General features: G+C 46.2%; 1 protein-coding gene across 1 annotated transcript in view; it reads right to left on the minus strand.

Moving 5' to 3' along the window:
- Positions 1-21,334, minus strand: part of TGFBI (transforming growth factor beta induced) — a 224,985-nt gene that overhangs the window by 124,090 nt on the left and 79,561 nt on the right. The window contains exons 3-4 of the mRNA XM_069199225.1: positions 20,351-20,415; positions 6,088-6,245 (exon numbers count right to left, since the gene is read on the minus strand). Coding sequence (XP_069055326.1) covers positions 6,088-6,245; positions 20,351-20,415 — 223 coding nt within the window. The remainder of the gene's footprint in view (positions 1-6,087; positions 6,246-20,350; positions 20,416-21,334) is intronic.

Below are 21,334 nucleotides of genomic sequence, written 5' to 3' on the forward strand. Positions count from 1 at the left end.
CTGTTTTATTGAGCGCCTCTGGGGACTACTTTATTATTTAGCACTGTGAAAAAAATGGCACCTTCTAACCTTTTCCCAAGGCGACAACACTGTATCATTAAAACAAAAAGCTTTCCTTTGAATAATGCAAACTATGTCAATGCCCAGGGTAGAACTTACAAGCTTTCTATAGGAAAACAGAGGCGAAATATTGATCGTTTTAATGAAAAGTTCAGTTTGCATGATAATATTAAATCCTTTAATCTACAAGTAATATTGTAGTTTGTGAACGTGGTCTAATTTTAGGGCAACAACCGTCCCGATGTTATGTGTGGTTATTAATTCTACTAACTCATATGCTCACTTGGGAAGATGGTGTCCAAATAAATTAGTGGTTATGGCTATCGAAATCCACTATTTTAAATACCGGGTTCCAAACTAGGGTATTCTCTGTTCTTACATCCCAGCAGCTTTCTTTTCACTTAGCAATTGTATTCGGGGTAGTACACCATTTCCTGTCCTTCCCACCTTACCTGGGTCTAGGACGACCCAGGCACAGTAGTAAAATGGCTGATCCTCTCCTCTCCTCATCCTCTCCCACATAATTTCCCTTTTTTGCTCCAGCAACTGTTCTTTCTTCTGTAAGTTGGCCAAAAGAAGTCAGCAGTTCATGCTGATGCTGCGCAGTGAGAGCTGTTGTCATCATGGGCGCTGGAAGAGCATGGCGTTCAGAAAGAGAGGGGTTAGAGAATATCAAAGGGTGGTGGTGGCAGGACAACAATGACTGAATTTTCAAAATATTGAAATGGAGTGGGGAAGGTAGCTACTGAGGGTGGTATTAGAGGGTTGAAAGATGCTTTCATAAACAATTCTGGGAAGGTGCTACTGAGATTGAGAGTTCGACATGTTGGCAAGTATTTTTGTTGTATAGAGGAGAGGAAAAGGTACTAACAATGGTGGTAGGGAAGGGTGGCATATTTTTTTATACTTGGGTAGGGAAAAGAGAAGATGGCCAGAGGGTGGTGAGGCAGGTAGCAGAGAATGTATAAATGGAGTGGAGGGGACAAGGATGAGGAATGTGAAGACGTGTTTGCACGACTGCCCCATGACTCCACTACCTCCCCTTGTTACACCTAACTGGGGAAGATGTGGCATTCTGAAGCATTCACATGTTTCCTAGCTTTAGTAAATTTGGAAATGTATCAAAATCCAAAGGTGGATGCACGGGAACACCCATGCCCCACTCACGAAATGCCTCCCTGTTTAAGATGTAACGTAACGCAGAGGAAGCCACTGCATTGCTTTACATTTCTTTACAAAGCCACGCAAGGCAGAGCAAATCATCCCTTGTGTGTCCTTGTAAATATTACTGAAGCCTTTGCACTGTCCTTCTGCTTCCTTGTGTGATCCAAGGACAATGCAAATGCTTGATAAATTTGGGCCATTATTTTGATAATTGGGAAGAGTGAAAGGAGAATTCTAAGTATGGTGAGGCAGAGTATCAGGATGGTAGAATATTTTGTAAGTAATTGGGTTAGCAGTAGATGTTTCCAAGGAAGGTGGGGGAGGATCAGAGGGCTCATGTATTTTTTTCAATATTTTGCTGTAAAAGAGGTGAGGATTGAAAAAGGGTGTCTAGTGTGAGACAGTAGATCAATTATATTTACTAATGTGCAGGACAGGACAAAGGGATCTGTAAAAGATAAGAGATGGTAAGGAAATTCTATAGTGTGCATGGTTCCCCAAAGAACTCTTCAAGCTCTGCATCTCTAGGCCATGGGATAGGCTTACAGCCAGTATAGGAAGTATATACTACTTATATAAAGTATATGGGAAGCTGTCAAGAATACATTGCTTTCTTCCAAGGAGTTTTAAGTGACTTCGAAGACAAACAGAGTTTCATAATTGCCTAATTTGTCACTGGGAACCACTCCATGAAAGCAACACTCTTATTAACAGCAATCAATCCACATGAATTGGCGATGAGGCAAAAGTCTATCTATTTTCATAACCATACCAAAGCTGTAAATATAAATGTGTTAAATTGCATAAAATTCTTGTTGCAATGTCTGTTAATAGACAGTTAGTGGCTCTTTTAGAATCCAGAGTTCTGAGCTAATCTGGTGCAAAATGCTCACCTTCTAAATACAATTATCATGCAATATGGTATTTTACAGGTGTCCTATATATAAAACATTTAGGACTGTGGGATCGGATGTATTTCCCCCCATCCCAGCTGGTCAAAGTCAGATTTTGCAAAATTGGCCCACACAATTTGCATCAGGTTTTACAAGATAAATTGTGCGTGTAAAAACCTGTAGGAGGGTCAACTTACCCCTGCTTTAAAAACTCAATTCAGGTGCAAACAGAAGATTGGAACGTGAGTCATATTAGACATGTTCTGACCCGCAGCACAAAGATATTTTTGAAAGAGAACTTACTTTTATGTCCGAAACGGCTCCATTTATGCATGTTAGGTATCTACCAAAGGGGACATACCATGGCATAAATGCATTTAGTGCTATTAATCTGAAGAACACAATGGTGTAAAATGACGCAACGGTACACCCAGCACAAGTAGTGGTGGGTGGGTAGTTCACATTGTGTTTGGTCTTGAGAGTTTGTGAAAGCCCTCAAGTATGTGAGTTAGTGGGCATTTGCAACGTTTTCTCCAACGCTTGCTCGTCCCTGGAAATGGTGTGAGATTTTCCCTAGAAAGGTGCTAAGGTTCTCTTCCGTGGTAGGAAGAGGAACACATAACCGAAACCTTCACGATGTATAAGGGAAGGGCAGTGCTTAATTTGTGCTTGTTGTTACCGGTGCTGAGCACCAGCACTTATTTTTGAGGGCCGGTGCTTAGTCTTCTGCCTCAAGCATTTGCAGCGAGCAAAAGGCACGTTTGGGATAGACAGAGGAAGAGAAAATCGAAAAGGCGTCACAATGAGAGAAAGCAGAAAGCTGCAAGTTTGAGCTGAAGGGGCAGGGAGTGGTTTTAAATGGATTAAAGAGGCCAGAGATGGCTTCCGGATTAAGCTGTCTCAGTATTCCATGTTCGCACATTTAATTGCAGCAGCTGCGTGTTTAAGAGAAGGACTTTGAGCACTGGCACCTTTTTATTTACAAATTAAGCACTGGGGAAGGGGTTACTCCATGAAAACAATATTTTCATCTTAGCGGAAAAAATGTAAAAAATGTACAACATGCACTTGCATGGCAGAACTGTAAATAAGAACTGCACTTAATGTATAATCTCTCACTGAGGAAATTGCAAGCCCATGAATGTCATGTCACATTGAAAGATGTGACTGGCGTGCTATTGAGAATGTTTGTGAACAGTAGCTGATTCGCTCCAGCTAGTAGGAATACAGCTAAGGATGCAGACTAACTACTTTTTGGTGAATGACACTCACATATTTTCACATCAACTGATATAATTTTACTTTGTAGTATAGGTGAATTCGAAAAGTGAAATCCTCATTATTCAGAACACTTATAGTTTGATCATCATGTACAAATAATCAGCAGATACAAAATTAGTTCTTCAGTAACAATTAAGGCAGTGTTTTATTCAAATATACCAATTTATAGCTCAAATTTTCTATTAAAAGTTAAATATCCGATTATGTTGACGTATGTTAAAACAATTAAAAAACACAAATCCAAAATGTTATATTTTCGGTTTTCCACAAATTATCAAATCATGTTTTTTTGTAGTGGAGACTTTCCATTTTTGGGAAGTGAATATTCTGTGCATGGTGTACAGCTGGGTTGCACTTCCTTATTTGAATGACTATGAGTATCTGGCATTACCGTTTCAGATTTTGACCGTATCCTCACAGTAATCTAGTGTGTGTACACAGACATAGGCCTTTCTCTTACAGGAGCGAGGTCCTGTACCTGCCATTTTACCTGAAAGGGTGCACCAAGCTCACTTGTTTTTGCTATCTGTGAACTACTGTCCCAGTTATGGTTTTCAAATGTATATTTGAGGTGGCAGTATACTGTATTTTGTGAGTCAATAGTTGTGACAATACTTTTTTTATCTGTATCACTTGAGAGGTCGCCTGTGGACCCACTACTTTAAAGTTCAATTTTTAGGCCCTAACGTTCATAGTGCTAACATCCCAAATGTAAGTTGTGCATCTTTGCATATGTGGCCTTTATGTACATGCATTCTGTCTATGAATGAGCCAAAGTAATGGAAGGCTGGGGGTCCATTTTCAATACCCATGACCTAATCCTGCGCAAATGATGGAGGTGAGATTGTTTTACAAGACAGTGGGGTGAGAAACAAGAGCAGGCACTTTTGTAAATTCAATTAAGCCTTTTGGTGAGTGCAGATGCTGATTAGTCTCCCTGTAGCACTGCCATTTGGTAGAAGGTAAGGGCTAAGGGAGGGACAGCAGTCTCTGTTATTGAATGCGGAAAGGACCCTTTAGAAGAGGCTAAACGTGTGTATTTCCCCTGATCACTGTTCCCTGTTGCTGAAGGCTACATTACTGTGAGGAGCATCACTCTATACAAAGAGAGTGTCTGAAGAAGAGCATGAAAGGGAAACTTGAAAGGAGTACCCCCAAACCAGTTCAGAAACTGCAGACAGTGAAATCACATCTCCTGCATGCTTGTACTGTCTAAATATGGGAGCCACTGCCCCACCTCCCTGTTTCTCCAGTTTCAAGTTCCCTTTACTTATGGCTCTGCAGATTCCTCAGAAATTGCTGTGCAACCAGTGCTGGTGTCTGCCTGACAACGGCTTAAGAGGTGAAGGAAAAAGGTGCTCATCTGACCAGAGCCAACTAGGCTCCAGTACTGTTGAGGTCTGCCAGCAGAAGGAAGACAGAGCAGAGCGATCTGATAGCCTCAGGGATGGTGTGCACCAGTTTCACCAGTATTGCAATTCCAGGATGAAATTGTTGATCTCCGGCTGACCTTACCTCTATGCCAAGAAAGGCAATTGAGACTGACGTCACTGCTGTGCCAAGAGTGGAACTGTGTTAACGCTCACCACTATGTGAAGATGTGTGGCTTACTGCACCAATGTGATTAAGAATTGTGCCCAGAACGGTCCTCCCTGCCAAGATCAAGAACTCTGAACACACCCGTCCATCATGGTACTGTGAACAAGTGGGTTAGAAGTAGAGAGGCCTTAGCTCCCTCATCCTATGAGGCCGCTGTGACTCCAAGTACCTGTGTTCGTGCTGAAGGATCTTAGATAGTGCCCCCTCAGGCTTCTATTGCTCCAGCCTGCCTGGAATGACGGAATCTACCCCTGCAAACAGTGCACCTCCTCCCAGAAGCAAGTTTAATTGAAGACATGGTACCTGGTTTCCTGCCAGCTGCGATTTGACGTCCTGTAAGTTGTTAATCTTTAAAAGGGGACGGCAGTCAACTAAGGGCCTGTTATGCTGAACAGGGAAATTCTGAACCTGAGCCTTGTTTCATGCTGCATAGATAATCCAACTCCTTGGGGAATCTGTCTAGACTTACCAGAGGTATGACACCCAGGGAAAACAAGGGGTTGGTCAGCACCGGTAAGGCACAGTAGTCTTATCACCTGTTCCTTTAGTTGTGCCTGTTAGTAGTTCCTAAGTAGTATTCCATTTTAAGTGTGTGTAACAAAGTCCTTATCTTTTCTAAAGTAAACACTAGGTTGCTCTACTTTGCTATGTGATTGATGAGTTCTGAATTTGCACACCCCCACACTGCCTCTTTGAGAAGCCAAGGATTGCTCACCACCACTGAGAGTCAAGTGCCGAAGGAGTTGCACTAGTGGCAGTCTGCATAGTAATAGCAGAATGGAACACTGGCCATTAGCAGCTAAGGACCCCACCACCCAAGGCTGAGGCCCAGTAGGTCCTGCTTTCCCTGGGGCCTCCCAAAGTGCACCTGACAACCATGTTTTCACTTTTTGTCATTTAAGATTAAACAAATATCCTGTCATGTATCCTCTACCTTGCAATGTAAGTGAACTGATAAACCTTCTCATGCCTTGCATACAATATGAGTTGTTATTGTATTTTCGCATAAATGCAGAAATTAATTTACATCACAGAAAGACAACACTTCTTCAGAATTAATGATTCCAAAAATAAGTATATTTATTCTTACTGCAGGCAGGGCAGACCAGGCCTCATTACTTGGGGCGAAGATAGTAAAACTTCCAGGTCCTTCAATTTCGGGTCTTAAGTTTGCACGATCTGAGTACAGTTGTGTAGTGGAAGCACCCACTGCTCCAAGGGTTTCATATATGTTTGAAAGAGGTAGTGCTGCAAAAGATATGACATGAGTGTTCTCAGTTTTAAACAGACAAAATGGCCATGGGTATTAGAATTTTTCAGGAATCTTGGACTAAATTATGTGGCAAAGTTGAGAAAATTTGTGGCAAATGAGGCTTGTGAAAGCAATTTGCAAACCTTAGTACTATTGTTATATTGTCCAGAGTTTTGAGCCTTAGCAGAACTTGGGTTCGATCATGTCAGTGCCATCTGACTGCCTTTAGAATGGAAAAGAAATACCAAAACTGAGGTTTCATATTATGTTGGAAAGGCACAACATAAATAAGCATATCTGATTATATGCATCATTTCTTCATACATTTTTTAAACACTTCTAATATTTAAAATATAGAGAGTCCATATTATTGTGAATCATAAAACATCCTTATTCTAGCCATACATATGTAAATATGTTCAGTGGATTGCTTAAAACGTTTTCCTAAAAATTAATTTAAAGTAAGACAGAGCAAGGTGGCTTAATGACAATTTTTAAATTAAGTGGTCAGTAAAACATTTAAACATTTGAAAAGTACCTGTTTCTCACCTAAAGCACAGCAAATAAAGGTTAAAAGAAAGAAGCTGCATGTGGCCATCAAATGACAGACTCTTCCTAAGGTAAACATAAATTATATTGACAGATCTTTACAATAATAATTGTGAATATTCCCTTAAGAAAGACTCCCAAACTTAAAGGAGTCATGCTGTTCCCAGTGTAAATGTAGGTATTGCTCTGGACCCTGATAACTTTTGATTTGTACGTATGCTATCACAGTCTCTTTAGTGAGCTTCAAATGTTTCCGATAATAAGCTCAGATCAGTATACATTTTTAGCTAAACTAGGACTTTTTCTGAGTGTTTACACTCTTTTAACAGTCAAACAGGTTGGCTGACCTAGTAAGAATAATGTTCTTTCAATGTATAAAACATTATGGGCTAGATTTACAGTTTGGCGATCAGGGTACCCCCATCACAAACATGGTAAGTAGCTTTTCAGCCAAACTGAAGCCAAACCTCCTTATTTACAGTTAGGAGGACAACCAACTTTCCATCAACTGAGGCCCTGTTGGCTCTGTCAATGAAAAGCTTTCCCTGATGGCTTGACGACATTCAATCTGTTGGAATGATATCCTATTTTTTCTGTCTGTCACCGCCAGGTAAACCCTGGTGCTGAGGGACAGAAAAACACAAATTATGATCCCAACACCCAGGGATAAATGCCTCTGGGTGTTGGGGGTCATTAGTTATTGGTTTTCAACAACAAACTCCCACCTTTAGGGATTTGTTTTTGAAAAACAAAACCTTTAGTAAAGTTTAATGAATGGTGTTCAAAATTGATGGCAGCCACCCTTCAATCATTTTGTACATTGACAGCAACCGCTATGCGAGAGGTTCCTATCAAGGTACAGAGATCAATGTTCGGCCAGCAGTGATCTCTACATTTGATTAGTGGTAGTCTGCTAGGGTGGTGGACATAATGTCTTCACCATGACTGACTGTACCGCCAAACTCCAGATCAGACACTTAGGCCCTCATTACGAGTTTGGCGGTCAGTGGACCGCCGTGGTGAAGATAGCGGTTGCACTGCCGCAGGACTGGTGGTATAGACCGCCATATTACGAGTACTGGGAAGGCACCTGCAGAACACAGTCAAGTTTCCGTCTGGACCGTCAGTGTGGATGGGCTGTTGCCGGTGGAAGGCCCCTTTAGTCCAGTGGTGAGACAGTTTCCACCCACCGTATTACAAGCTTGCACACCGCCAAGACTTCCGGGGTGGTACAACTGCCGCAAAAACCATGGTGGAACTGAACTATATAAAGGAAGCACCCACTTACTGGAACACAGGCACATCCTTAGGTGCCATGGCATGCGAATTGCAAGTCTTTCCAATGCTCCTGCTGGCCATTGACATTCAGGACCAGCGATGCCGACAGAAACCAGGTTTATGTACCCCATCCTAGCACACACTGGAGGGAAGGACATTAGTACACACACACAAATGCACAAATGCAGTCACCATACATACATGCACAAGGAATGCCAGGACAAGCTATGTAGCACCAACACCAATGGTGCAGTTGTAGATAAATATTATTGGAAATATCAAATCCCAAGAAAATAACTATTTACAAGATGCAACAAGGGCCAGTGACTCCTTGTCCAAATGTCCCGGGCACACTGGGCATGGGAGGACTGCCCAACTTGACTCCTGACTGCAATGTGCAGATCTCCACAGAGCAGGGGCATCAATGGGGCATGCAGGCACCTCATGGATGGGGGGTGTGGGTGTGTAATCAGGGTTTGGATGAGTCCTTCTTTTTCTTATCAGGCTTCCCCCTTACGGTTCTGCTGTTGGGGACACCTTGCCTTGCCCCTCTTTCCTGCTTTTGTAGGTGTGACGGCAGTGGAGGCCACCACAGAAGGGAACCCAGATGGAGTACTACCAGGGCTGGAGGTGTGAGGGACAGGTGTGCCTGTTGTGGCAGCACTGCAGGCTGCTGAATGGGGGGCATGGATCAGCTCAGAGGAGGACAGGGAGGTGGAAGGCACGGGTCTGGGAAGGGTAGCAGTGTGTTTGGGGGGAACAGAGACTGGACCAGGAGACAGGAACTGGGAAAACTCATGCAGGAATCTCTTTTTAAGGGCAGCGGTAGGTCATGGGTTAGGCGTTTGGGAGTGGAGGGAGAGGGGATGGGTATGTGTATATGGTTTGGGTGCTGGTGCGTGGGTGTATGAAATATGTGGCTGAGTGTGTGTTGGGTGGATGAGTGTGGGCGTAAACGTGTATTGGGAGGAGGAGCAGAGGAGACATAGGGAGATGGCAGGGGTGATGTGTGAGTGAATGTTGGGGTGGTGTGTGCAGGTAGGGTGGATGTGCTGCATGTGTTTGTGTTGCATGCATGGGGGTCAGCTGTTGTGGTGATGGTGGCAGTGACAGGACATGTGTCTGGACCAGGGACTGATGATGTGGTGTCTGCATGTGCGAGTGGCGATGTAACTGTGAAGGGGGGCAGGTGGGGAAGTCAGGATAGGTAGTGGATGTTGGTGTGTGTGCATCTGAATGGTGGGTGTTTGCATGGCGGTGGTGGCGTTTGTGGTGCATGTGATGGTCTTTGCGCTCTGGGTCTGTTGATGGGGATGCATGCTGGTATGAAAGTGTGCTTTGGATGGGAAATGGGAGAGGGATGTGGGAATGGGAACAGGTAGTTGGAGGGGGGGACGGAGAAAGAAGGAACACTGGCTGCCGTCAATGAGGAGGTCAGAGCCGGAAACGATTTCTGAAGTGCAGACAGGGCACCATGAATACCTTCCAGGAACGCATTTGACTGTTGCATCTGGGATGCCAGTCCCTGGATGGCATTCACAATGGTTGTCTGCCCAACTGTGATGGACCTCAGGAGGTCAATATCCTCCTCATTGAAGGCAGCAGGACTGACTGGGGCAGGGACAGAGTTGCCTGCGGCGAAGGAGATGCCCAAACTCCTGGGTGAGAGGGCACAGGAAACTGGGTGGGGAGCTACAGGGAGTGCAGTGCTGGTAAGGGGGTGGCGGAAAAGGATGGTGCAGGTATAGGGCCTGAAGGATCCATCAGCACCAGGTAGTCACCATCGGAGGAAGAATCTGATGATGCTGTAGATGCTTCTGTCTCCCCTGTTGTTCTCCACTTGCCCTCTGTCCCACTGGTCCCCTCGGCTCCGCTGGTATCAGCCTCCTGGGTCCCGTGGGAAGTATCTTCCCCACTTGCTGGTGCCCCTTCTCCTTCGCCAGATGATGCTGTTGCACACAAAGACAGATGAGCAGAGAAAGGGAGGGTGGGACAGTGAGAGACAGGGTGGGAGGAAGAGAAACAGGGAGTAAGTGGTCAATGCCAGCACAACAGCCACACACTAGTCACTACAACATACTCCAGTGCCATGTCATTACATGCTATGCCTCCACACACACATGCCACTGCAATGACAGCCTGTGTGTGCCACCTCAGTCATGCTCATGAGTTTTAAACATGCTGACACGCATTCAATCCTGTACAGGATGAAAGTCATATCCTCAACACATGTCTGACCCACCCATTGGCTTATGGCTCCATACAACCACTAGACCCTAAATATGTACTCTATGGGTGTTTGGAGGCATACTTACACAGCCACATAACCCAAGCATATATAGTTGTATGATGTGAAACCTCAGACCTCAGACTTCGCAGACTACACATACACCACATGCCAGCATACAGCAGATAGAGATATGGCCCCAGCAACACTGATATGATAGTTGGGAGTACAATGTGTGTGGACTCCAGAAGTAGGAACCATGTCCACATTAAAGACCCTACTCATGTACTACACAGTTGTCCTGTCATCGATGCCACTTAGCAGGGAACCAACTCACGACCTGCACAGTATTTGAACACATGTATGTAGTACATCTGGCATCAATGTGTCCCAAGTCTAGTCATGCATTAGCTACCTAGCACACATTCCACAGCCTTCACACACTGCACAGGCTGCATCTATCACTCACCACATAACCTAGGTACGAATGTGAACTTACCCCCCTGTGGCTGCTGTGCTGCCCTCAAGCGCCCATGCACCTCAGGGTACGCCACAGCCAAAATGCGGGACATAAGGAGAGGTCAGGGTCCACGGGCACCACTCCCTCATTGGGAGAATATCTCCAACTGGGCCTCACTAGTCTTCCTCGCCTAGCGTCACAGGTCCTCCCACCACTTCCTGCAGTGGGTGCCCTGCCGGCCATGGACCTCCAGGGTCCGCACTTGCTTGGCGATAGCACGCCAGATCTTCTTTTTTCGATGGGTACCTGCATGGATAACACTGAGAAAAGGAGACAGTCATGTAGTGTGGCATCTTAGGGACTGCATTGGACACAACACATCCCCTGAACAGATGCACATTTCAACCTTCCAGTTGTCCGCACAGCCCGCAGCCAGGTCCTTCCACAAGTCACTCATCCTCATCGCAAAGCCCCAATCCACATTCGTACCACTCACAGACAGTACAATCATAGTGCACTCACCTGCTGCCCTGGTGCCCCATACAACTGGGCATACCGGGGTAGGACACTGTCCTCAAGCTTCTCAAATTCCTCCTGTGTGAAGGCTGGGGCACTATCCCCTGCAGCACGTGGCATCTTGGCTACCAGTGGCAGAAAACAGCAGCACACGCTGTGGAGGTATACTCAGCATGGGTGCCAGGAGTCAAGTTAACATGAGCACATAAAATGGCGGTCACAGCCACAGCAGACCTCACCGTCACTGCCGGCTGTGATCGTCATTGGCTCATGTCTCCCACAGGCAACCATGTTAACCAATGACCGGTTGCGACCTCCTACCTCCATGACGACTTACCCCAGCGGAATTTGCTCACTTCCATCTGTCCTGTGCATGCAGGACAGGCGGCTGCCATTTTACTACTACAGTGTGTACAGAGGGGGTCTAAGAGGTGCGTCATGAATGTTTAATAGTGACCTGTGCACAGCTCTACTGCATCCACACAGTCCTTCATGCACATAATGATTGCCACCCCCTCCTATTCCCAGGTATAGTGAAAGAATGATGGTGAGGAATGCTCCTGTCTACAGGCCCCTGGTCCTTCTTGCCACCCTTGAAGAGAGGCACGTCATCCAGTGCTATTGGCTCAACCGTCAGACCATCATGGATCTTGTGAGGCTGTTGGAGCCAGATCTGCAGCCTGGTATTCGTCATCCCAATGCCATCACACCCACAGTACAGGTGTTGGCAGTCCTCCACTTCCTTGACTCAGGGTCCTTCCAAATAACAGTGGACTGGACTGCCAGAATGTCCCAGCCCATATTCAGTAACGTCTTGACGAATGTCCTATGTGCCCTACTGAAACATATTGGCAGCCATATCAGGTTCCCGTAAGGTGACGATCTGTCCACTGTGAAAGCAGCCTTCTAGGCTGTTGCACATGTGCCACATGTGATCGGGGCTATTAATGGGACTTACATTGCCCTGGTGCCACCCAGGAGGAGTAAACAGGTGTTTAGGAACCGCAAAAACATCTACTCAATCAATGTTCAGGTGGTATGTCTCGCAGACCTCTACATCACTCAAGTGACTGCCCAGTTCCCAGGGTCAGTGCATGATGCCTACTTACTGTGGAACAGCAGCTCGCCACACCTGATGGCACCATTGCAAAGGGATCGTGTCTGGCTCATCTGTATGTACCTTGTCATATGTGTGCCTCTGTATTCTGCACACTCTGCACCACCTTCCAGATTTCCATACAGTTTTCAATATGCCTATTACCTCTCTGCACATAGGTGACTCTGGCTATCCCAACCTGCCATGGCTACTGACACCTCTCAGGCATCTATCTACAGCAGCAGAAGACCGTTTCAATGAGGCCCATGGTAGGACCAGACTTGTAAGCAAACACAACTTTGGAGTGCTGAAAGCCAGATTCAGGTGCCTGCATCTTACTGGAGGGGCCCTACTGCACAGACCAGCAAAAGTGTGCAGACCATTGTAGCGTGCTGCATGTTGCACAATTTAGTTGCTGCGGAGGGTGCAGCTGTGCCAGTGGCTGATGAAGGGGACATGGGGAGTAATGAGGAGGATGATGACGAGGATGCAGCTGATTCCAGAGCAGAGCTGACACAACAATACTTCCATTGACATACAGGTATGTGTAAGAGCATGCTATGTAACCAGTAGCCTTGTCTGCCATGTGCAGGGCTGCTACCAGAGTTGTGCATTCAATGTGGGTGTAGTGTGTACACATGACTTTAGATGTGGTGCTGTTAACTGTATTACAGAACTTGTATATGATTGCTCCCACTTCTGGCACTGTCACATTAATTGGTAGGTCAATGGTCTTCCTGTGACATATGTGATGGCTGTGCATAATGTACTCATGGTAGATAAAGACGTAGACAGAAACTGTGCTCAAAGGTGTTTATTTTTTTATGATACAAGTGCAAGGGTTGATGAGGGGAGTTGTTGTCCAGTATGATGGCCATGTGAAAAAGGTGTTATGACAGTGGACAATCAACAGGGTGTCGCTGTGGCACACAAGGTGGTATGTTCTGAAATGGCTCACTTGCTGGCGGTGGTCTTGCCATCAGTGGAGGCTGTATGTCTGGTTGGATGTCCTCGCTTGCGTGATGGCTCCTCAGCTACAGGGGAAGGGGTGCTGGTGTCCTGCGTGTCCTGTAGCAGGGCCTCCATTCCACTGGTAGCTTCTGATGTATCTGGATTATGGTAGGGGCTGCTGGTGGGAGGTGGACTGATGCTGGGTGGTGGCAAGTTCCGTCAGCACCCTTGCTATGGTAGCATTGTGGGTCTGCCACTGCTGCCTGGCCTCCTGATGGTTCTCCCTCTGTAGCCTCTGGGTCTCCTGCAGGGTAGTGAGGATCTGGGCCATCGTGTCATGGGTTTGGTGGTATGCACGCAGGACCTGGTTGAGGGCCTCCTGGCCAGTCTGATGTTGTTGCTGCCCCCTCCCTTGGACCACAAATGCCCTCCCACTAGCCCTGGCCCCCTGTGCCTGTGGCCCTGGCACAGTGTGTCCACTCCCAGTAGTATCAAGGCCTTCATTGTCTGGGGTAGGTGTCCTTGACTCAGGCTCCTGTACTGGGGGCCACACCTCTTGTTGAATGGTGCCTGAGGCACAGGTTTGCGGAGGAGGGGCTAGCTGTGGTGTAGTAGCCACGCGGGACGGTGAGTCCGGGGTATCTAGGTTGAGGCTGCTGGAGGTGGACTGGCCAGTTGCCCCAGATGACCAAGGCATTTTGTCGTTGTGAGAAAACAGGGCTGATTGCAGAGGCCCCATAACTTTTTGCCCCCATTTTCCTCTTTTTGCTGGTGTTTTCCTGACTTTGATGGTGCCCTGGGTACTGCTAACCAGTCCCAGGGCCTGTGCTCTGTGTAAAATGGATATGCAAATTAGTCTAATTATAATTGGCTAAGTTAACCTACCTATAAGTCCCTAGTATATGGTAGGGCATGTAGGTTGAGGGACCACAGCATAGGTGGTGCACACCTAGGTGCACTGCTGAGGTGCCCAGTGTCATTTTAAAACCAAGCCTGCCTTGCTGGCTGCTTTTAAAATAAAGTTATATGCAAATTCGACTTTGGAATTAAAGGTACTTCCAAAATCTTAAACTACCTTATTTTTACATATAAGTCACCCCTAAGGTGTGCCCTATGTGCCCCTAGGGCTGGGTGCCATGTAACTATAAGCAGGGACTTTATAAAAATAGATTTATAAGCCCTGGTGAGGTAAAAACAGCCAAATTAGTTTTTCCCTCATGGAAGTAAATGGCCTTCATAGGCTAGAATGGGCAGACTTTATTTTAAATTTTAAAGTCTCCTTAAATGTTACATACCAAGAATTTGGTATCAAATTGATTGTTGTAATAAATCCCACAACTTCCAGTTGTTGGATTTAATATAACTTGTCCAGGTAAAAAGTTTAGACTTTACCTAAAAAGTTGCCAATTTCAGCTCTGCATTGTTTTTGCTGCTGTGCTCTGATTGGCCAGCCTGCAGCAGCTTCTGCCAGGCTGCCTTAATGAGGTGTGAAGTGGCCTGGCTTCACACAAAGGAATGTGCTTGGGGGAGAGAATCTCCCCTCAGCAGATGGTGAGGCAGGAAGGGGGAGGGCTGCCAAACTGGTCTTCAAAGGCAGAGAAGGACATTTGCAGCACCCAGCAACACCCCCACATCCTGCAACCCCAGACAACTAGGTGCCCCCTTGATTAGATTAGGAGAGGGCAGGAGAGGGGTGTGTTTATGATTTTTAGCCACACCAGTGGGTGGGCTCAGCCAGATGTAACCTCCAAGAATCAGATTCATCCATGTTGGATTTTTAGAGACTGTTGCCTTCTGGGATGGATTTTTGCCACACTTCCCAGGAAGTGGTCATCACAGGGGGACGACCCTGTCCCTGATTGGAGAACCAGGGCCCCCCTGCTTTTCACCCAGGAGCAAGGATAAAACTGGCAGACCTGCACCCACGCCTCAGATCCCCTCCAGAATTCAACAAGAAAGGAACTAAAGAAGAAGAAGGACTGCCCTGCTGGACCCCTGGCCTCCACCTGGACCCTGCACTCAGAAGGACTGCACCAGCTGCACACTTGGGCTTCACCACAAGAAGGACTTTGCCTGGCTTCAACTGGTTCAAGGAGGGACTCCCTGTTTGCTACAGGTGAACAATTGCTAAACCAGAGTCCCCTGCACCAACTCCTGAAGAAAGCGACCAGCTGACCACTGTCCAGTGGCCAAAAAGGAGTTTGCGCCAGGTGCATTCTGGGAGTTGAAGTCCGCACCCCCCAAGGACCATCACAGAACTTCTGGACCCTTGGGGTGAGCTGTGGACCCCAAAAGAACCTTAAAAGAACATCTGGGTGAAGCCCCAGAAGTTTGGAAAAGATTTGAGAATTTTTGGAAAAAAACTCCAGAGAGGGACCGACCCGCCACGGAAATTCTAGCCGGCTTGCCTCAACCGCGACCCGGCCTGACTTCGTGGTTCGTCCCGGTAAAGAAAAACATCCAAAAAAGAGACTAAGTCCGAACGTAAAAAGTTGACCGGTACCTCCCAGCCATCGTATCCGAGCAGGGCTCCATGGACGTCGGATCAAGATCCAGGTTTACCCCGGTCGAAGGATTTTCATCTTGAAAAAACGACTAAGTCCGAAGGTAAAAGTCTCCACCGAGGAAACCCACATCGCATATCCGGACAAGGGCTCCAGGAGGTCGGATTCAACTGGCAGGTTCGTCCCGGTGAAGAAAAACTTCAAAATAAAGACTAAGTCAGAAGGTAACTTTTTAGCCGAGGCCTCCCGCGACCTGTAGCTGAGCAGGGCTCCATCGTGGTCGGCCTGAAAGTTTGACTTTGCCCCGGTCGAGGTGCAACCAAATGACCCGATTGGCTCTTTTTGTTTCTAAGCGCTAGAAAAGTAATAATTCTTTAAAAATTCATATCTCCGGTTCCCCTGAACCGATTTTTATCGTTTTTGTGTCATTTTAAAGATAAAAATATAAACTATTTTTATAAATTGGTTTCGGATTTTTAAACTGTTTCCTGTGTTTTATTTAATTACTGTTTTGTGATATTTGAATGCTTTACACTTTGGTGGTCATTCTGACCCTGGCGGTCTTTGACCGCCAGGGCGGAGGACCGCGGGAGCACCGCCGACAGGCCGGCGGTGCTCCAATGGGGATTCCGACCGCAGCGGTAAAGCCGCGGTCGGACCGGCACCACTGGCGGGGTCCCGCCAGTGTACCGCGGCCCCATTGAATCCTCCGCGGCGGCGCAGCTTGCTGCACCGCCGCGGGGATTCCGACCCTCCCTACCGCCATCCAGATCCCGGCGGTCGGACCGCCGAGATCCGGATGGCGGTAGGGGGGGTCGCGGGGCCCCTGGGGGCCCCTGCAGTGCCCATGCCACTGGCATGGGCATTGCAGGGGCCCCCGTAAGAGGGCCCCTACATGTATTTCACTGTCTGCTGCGCAGACAGTGAAATACGCGACGGGTGCAACTGCACCCGTCGCACAGCTTCCACTCCGCCGGCTCGATTCCGAGCCGGCTTCATCGTGGAAGCCTCTTTCCCGCTGGGCTGGCTGGCGGTCTGAAGGCGACCGCCCGCCAGCCCAGCGGGAAAGTCAGAATTACCGCCGCGGTCTTTCGACCGCGGAACGGTAACCTGACGGCGGGACTTTGGCGGGCGGCCTCCGCCGCCCGCCAAGGTCAGAATGAGGGCCTTTGTCTCCTAAGTTAAGCCTTGACGCTCGTTGCCAAGCTACCAAGGGTTGAGCTGGGATTAATTTACTGAGACCTAACTGTACCTATGTGGAGGTTAGTGGCTTGTTGCTAGGTGTAGGTACCTACCTGCCCTACCAATAACCCATTTTCCAACAGTCGTCCTCCTAATATCCATTGGGGCCTTCATCCTGGGGAGGGCTGTCTGCTGGATGGCAGTAGCAGGGTTTGCTGTGGAAGGAAAGGGTGAGAGTTATTATGTGGAATTTTGTTGTGGTATCATGGTGTGCCGCTTGCAGTGGGTGGAATCGTTACCCAGGGATGGCAATGACATTTGCAGCAATGATGACACTGCATGGTGAATGGCCTTTGGGCCATGCTTGTCATGTCAATGGTAGTTGTGGGTTTGGTTTGCTCTTTGACATTGCTGTAATTGGCATTGGTAGTGAGGTGGTATTGGCGAGCAGTCTGGCTGGGCTGTGGGATGCATGTCCATGCAGGTGCACCATTGTGAGATGTGATTGTGACTTGGGTCTGGCATGCCTAGTGATGGATTGTGGGAGTGGCCGTTGAGGAGATTGTGAAGGTTTAGCATGCATTGTTCTGGGTGGGTGTGTGGATGGTGGGAGAAGGGTGGTGTGGCATGCAGAGTAGAGAGGTGGGGTGATAGTGGAGGGTGCATTCTTGTGGTATGTGACATGATGGGGAGTGATAGGTGTTTGGGAGGCATGCAGGACTGTAGTGGTTAGTGCTCAGTGGGGGTATGTTCCTTACCAGTATCAATCCCTCCAATGATTCCTGTCAGGCCATCTGGATGCATGAAGTCCAAGACCTTCTCCTCCCAGGTTTTTAGGTCAAGGGCAGGAGGTGAGGGTCCACCGCCAGTCTTGTTGAGGGCGATGTGCCTGGATGTCATGGAATGGACCTTCCCGAGGTCATTCCACCTCTTTCTGATGTCCTCATTTGTGCGTGGGTAGCTGCTAACTGCATTCACCCTGTCGACTATCCTCCACATAGCTCGGTTTTCCTGGCCATTAATGTTTGCTGTAATTGTGCTCCCATCAGCTGTGGCTCAACTCTGATGATGTTGTCCACCATCACCCGCAACTCATTGTCCGTGAAGCATGGGTGCATGTGGCATGACATGTTGTGGGGGTGCTTGCTACGTGTGGATTCTTGCTCTATCTGCAGTTGTTTGTGGGTTGTATATCTCTGGCTTGTGGTGATATTCGCAAGGGTTTGTGGGGGCGTCAGGGGGTGTGCAGTGAACAGGTGTGTGTGGTGTGTGTATATGTTTCAGGTGTGGGGTGTTTGGCCTGTCCAATCTGGTATTGCCTTTTATTGGTGGTGATTTTCTAGCCCACCGCGGTGCGCACCGCCAATGGTTTACCACCGTGCATGTTCCGCTGTGCTGAATTGTGACTCATAATATGGCGGGTGGAATGGTGTTGGCGTGGTGGGCCCAGCGGACAGACAGACACTCTTTCGCCATCAGTGGCACTGGCGGTGTTGGATTTCTGGCTGTGTTTCGTGGGTTTGGTGTTTGTGTCTCTTAATACGGCGGACACTGTACCACCAACACTGGTGCGATGGTGGTGGGATTTTGCATGGTGGTCTTGCCCAAATACTGCCAAACTTTTAATGAGGACAAAAATAGTTTTGTCAAGTTAAATCATTACCAGATTGACATAATCCCAAATGTCACTACTGTGCTTGGCAGTTGGAATCACGTTTGTTTCATATATTTTAAGCAAATCTGCCACTCTTGCTCCCATTTTAGGTAGAAATCAGTTAAATCAGTTGCCCCATATTTGTGAAGATGGCATGTTTCTGATTTCTGTGTTTTCACAACATTCCTCCGTCAGCCTATCCTGTCCTTTTGAAGAAGTCAATACAGTTGTGTGGTTATTCTGTTGAAAGTCTATTAGTGAATGTGCAAGAGCCTGAAGCAAATAGTAACAGGTACCAGAAGTAAAACAACATTGTTGCGCTTTTCCAGGATACATGTAATATGTATGTATACTTCTGAAAGGCTGTGAGTAGCATTGTGGGTAGTGTGTTACATTTTATCTTATTAGGCTCTTGTATGCTTTAGTGAAAAATAGGGAGGTCAAATGGCTTCTATGCTATATCATAATTTTGTTAATTTGTAAACCACGTGTGCTCAAAATGTAATATCTTCTCCTTGGCTTTAGTAATATATTGCTCCATATAGGTCACCCAGTCCCAATTAACACTAAGGTATAGCCTTCGTAAGGAAAGGTTTCAACTTTAGACATAGAATTGTTATTGAAAACCACTGTTTTGACCTTCGGTTCAACATTGCAGACTTTTGAGTGAATTTGCTCTGTAATGAAAGCCAAGGGAGAATTAGTTCTATGCAAGCCATTTACTACATTGTGGAGAATAGCAATGCACCATCCACATACTTTAAAGAAATAATATATATCTTACTCCCTTAAGTGGAAGCTCACCACAGAAGCATTCCTCTATTGAATTTACATATAGAGTGAAGAAGAGGAACAGCAGTGTCCATACTCTTTCCATCTGGGCTGAATCATACATTTGCCTATATATTTGTTTCTTAATCATGGACACAATTATGTGCTCCCCCACCTCAAAATTCTGTAGTCTGGATCATAGTTTCCATCAACTTTACAAATTAACAAAATTATGACAGTAGCATAGAAGCCATTTGACCTCCCTATTTTTCACTAAAGCATACAAGAGCCTAATAAGATAAAATGTAACACACTACCCACAATGCTACTCACAGCCTTTCAGAAGTATACATACATATTACATGTATCCTGGAAAAGCGTAACAATGTTATTTTACTTTTGGTACCTGTTACTATTTGCTTCAGGCTCTTGCACATTCACTAATAGACTTTCAACAGAATAACCACACAACTGTATTGACTTCTTCAAAAGGACAGGATGGGCTGACGGAGGAATGTTGTGAAAACACAGAAATCAGAAACATGCCATCTTCACAAATATGGGGCAACTGATTTAACTGATTTCTACCTAAAATGGGAGCAAGAGTGGCAAGAGAGACAGAGGATATGCCCCTTCCTTCCCAGGTGAACCTAATCAGAGCAGCACATAGGATGACATTGCTGGATTTCTTTTATTTCTAATTGTGTTGCAGACCCTTGCAACTATATGTCTTGCATAGGGAATGCAGTGACTGATGGCTCATAGCTATCAGATTTAATGTAAAAAATCTGTTATGTGATTCTTTTTGGTGATTCTGTGATTTTCAAGACATATTTTAGGCATAATATGTTTCAACTCACTTATTTAAGTAGTAATAGAACACAATTTTAATAATCAGTATACAAATATTTACCAGCTGGACATCCTTTTTGACCAGGCACCTTCTCATATCCAGGGCAACATTCATAGCTGATAACTCTATAAAGAAGAGCAATTAAAATTTTGTAAATACATTATCTACATTGAACACACCTGATACATGCTACATTTAATTATAATGTCTTATTTAATTCAAACATGACCCTTGAGGGTTTCAGAACATTTTATAAATGATCAGGAAGGAATAAACAAGTAGAGCAAACAATAGCACAATCAAAAGCAGTACAGGATGTAGTATCTGCTAATTTGAGGTAAGAGCCCTCAACAAGGTCCAAACGGACAAATCAACAGACATGATCAAAACATGCGAATAATAGTCATGGGTGTAGGCACTGTGTCAAATCTGGGCCAGGGGTGTAGAGTTTGTGGGATCTAGAGCAGTGGTATGTTCATCAATAGCACTTTAATTTCTTTTTTGAATGATGCAGTTGAAAGGTTCGGTCTAATTTCAGGGGGCAAGGAGTTCCAAATTCTCTGTGCAATACCCCAGATGGGTCTGTTGTAAGTTTTCTTTTTATGACACTTCTGGGGTTTCAGCAATAAGGTGTTGGTGCTTCCAGAGGATCTGTAGCCACCAGATAGCTCCAGTTTTTGGGTCAAGTATCTTGGGGTGTTGAAATGTAGGGCTTTATGGGTCATGTGGACAATTTTTAACTGTATCCTTGCCTAATCTGGGTGACAATTTAAGGATTTCAGATGAGGAGTGATGTGTCTGTTTTCTTTTGATCATGTGATAAGCTTTACAGCGGAATTAAGAGAGGCTCTTAGTGGAGCCAACTTAGATCTAGGTAGGCCACAGAGGGTTGCACATCCACAGTCCAACCTGGAAATAACTATGGCTTGAACAGCTGCCTTGAAGTCATTGAGGGGGAGGAAGGGTTTTATTTTCCTCAAGATGTTAATTTGATAGTTCGCTCCTTTGGCGGCAGTACTGATGTGTTCCTGCATGTTCAAGTTT

This window comes from Pleurodeles waltl, chromosome 7 (assembly GCF_031143425.1).
Source record: "Pleurodeles waltl isolate 20211129_DDA chromosome 7, aPleWal1.hap1.20221129, whole genome shotgun sequence".
Lineage (NCBI taxonomy): Eukaryota > Metazoa > Chordata > Amphibia > Caudata > Salamandridae > Pleurodeles > Pleurodeles waltl.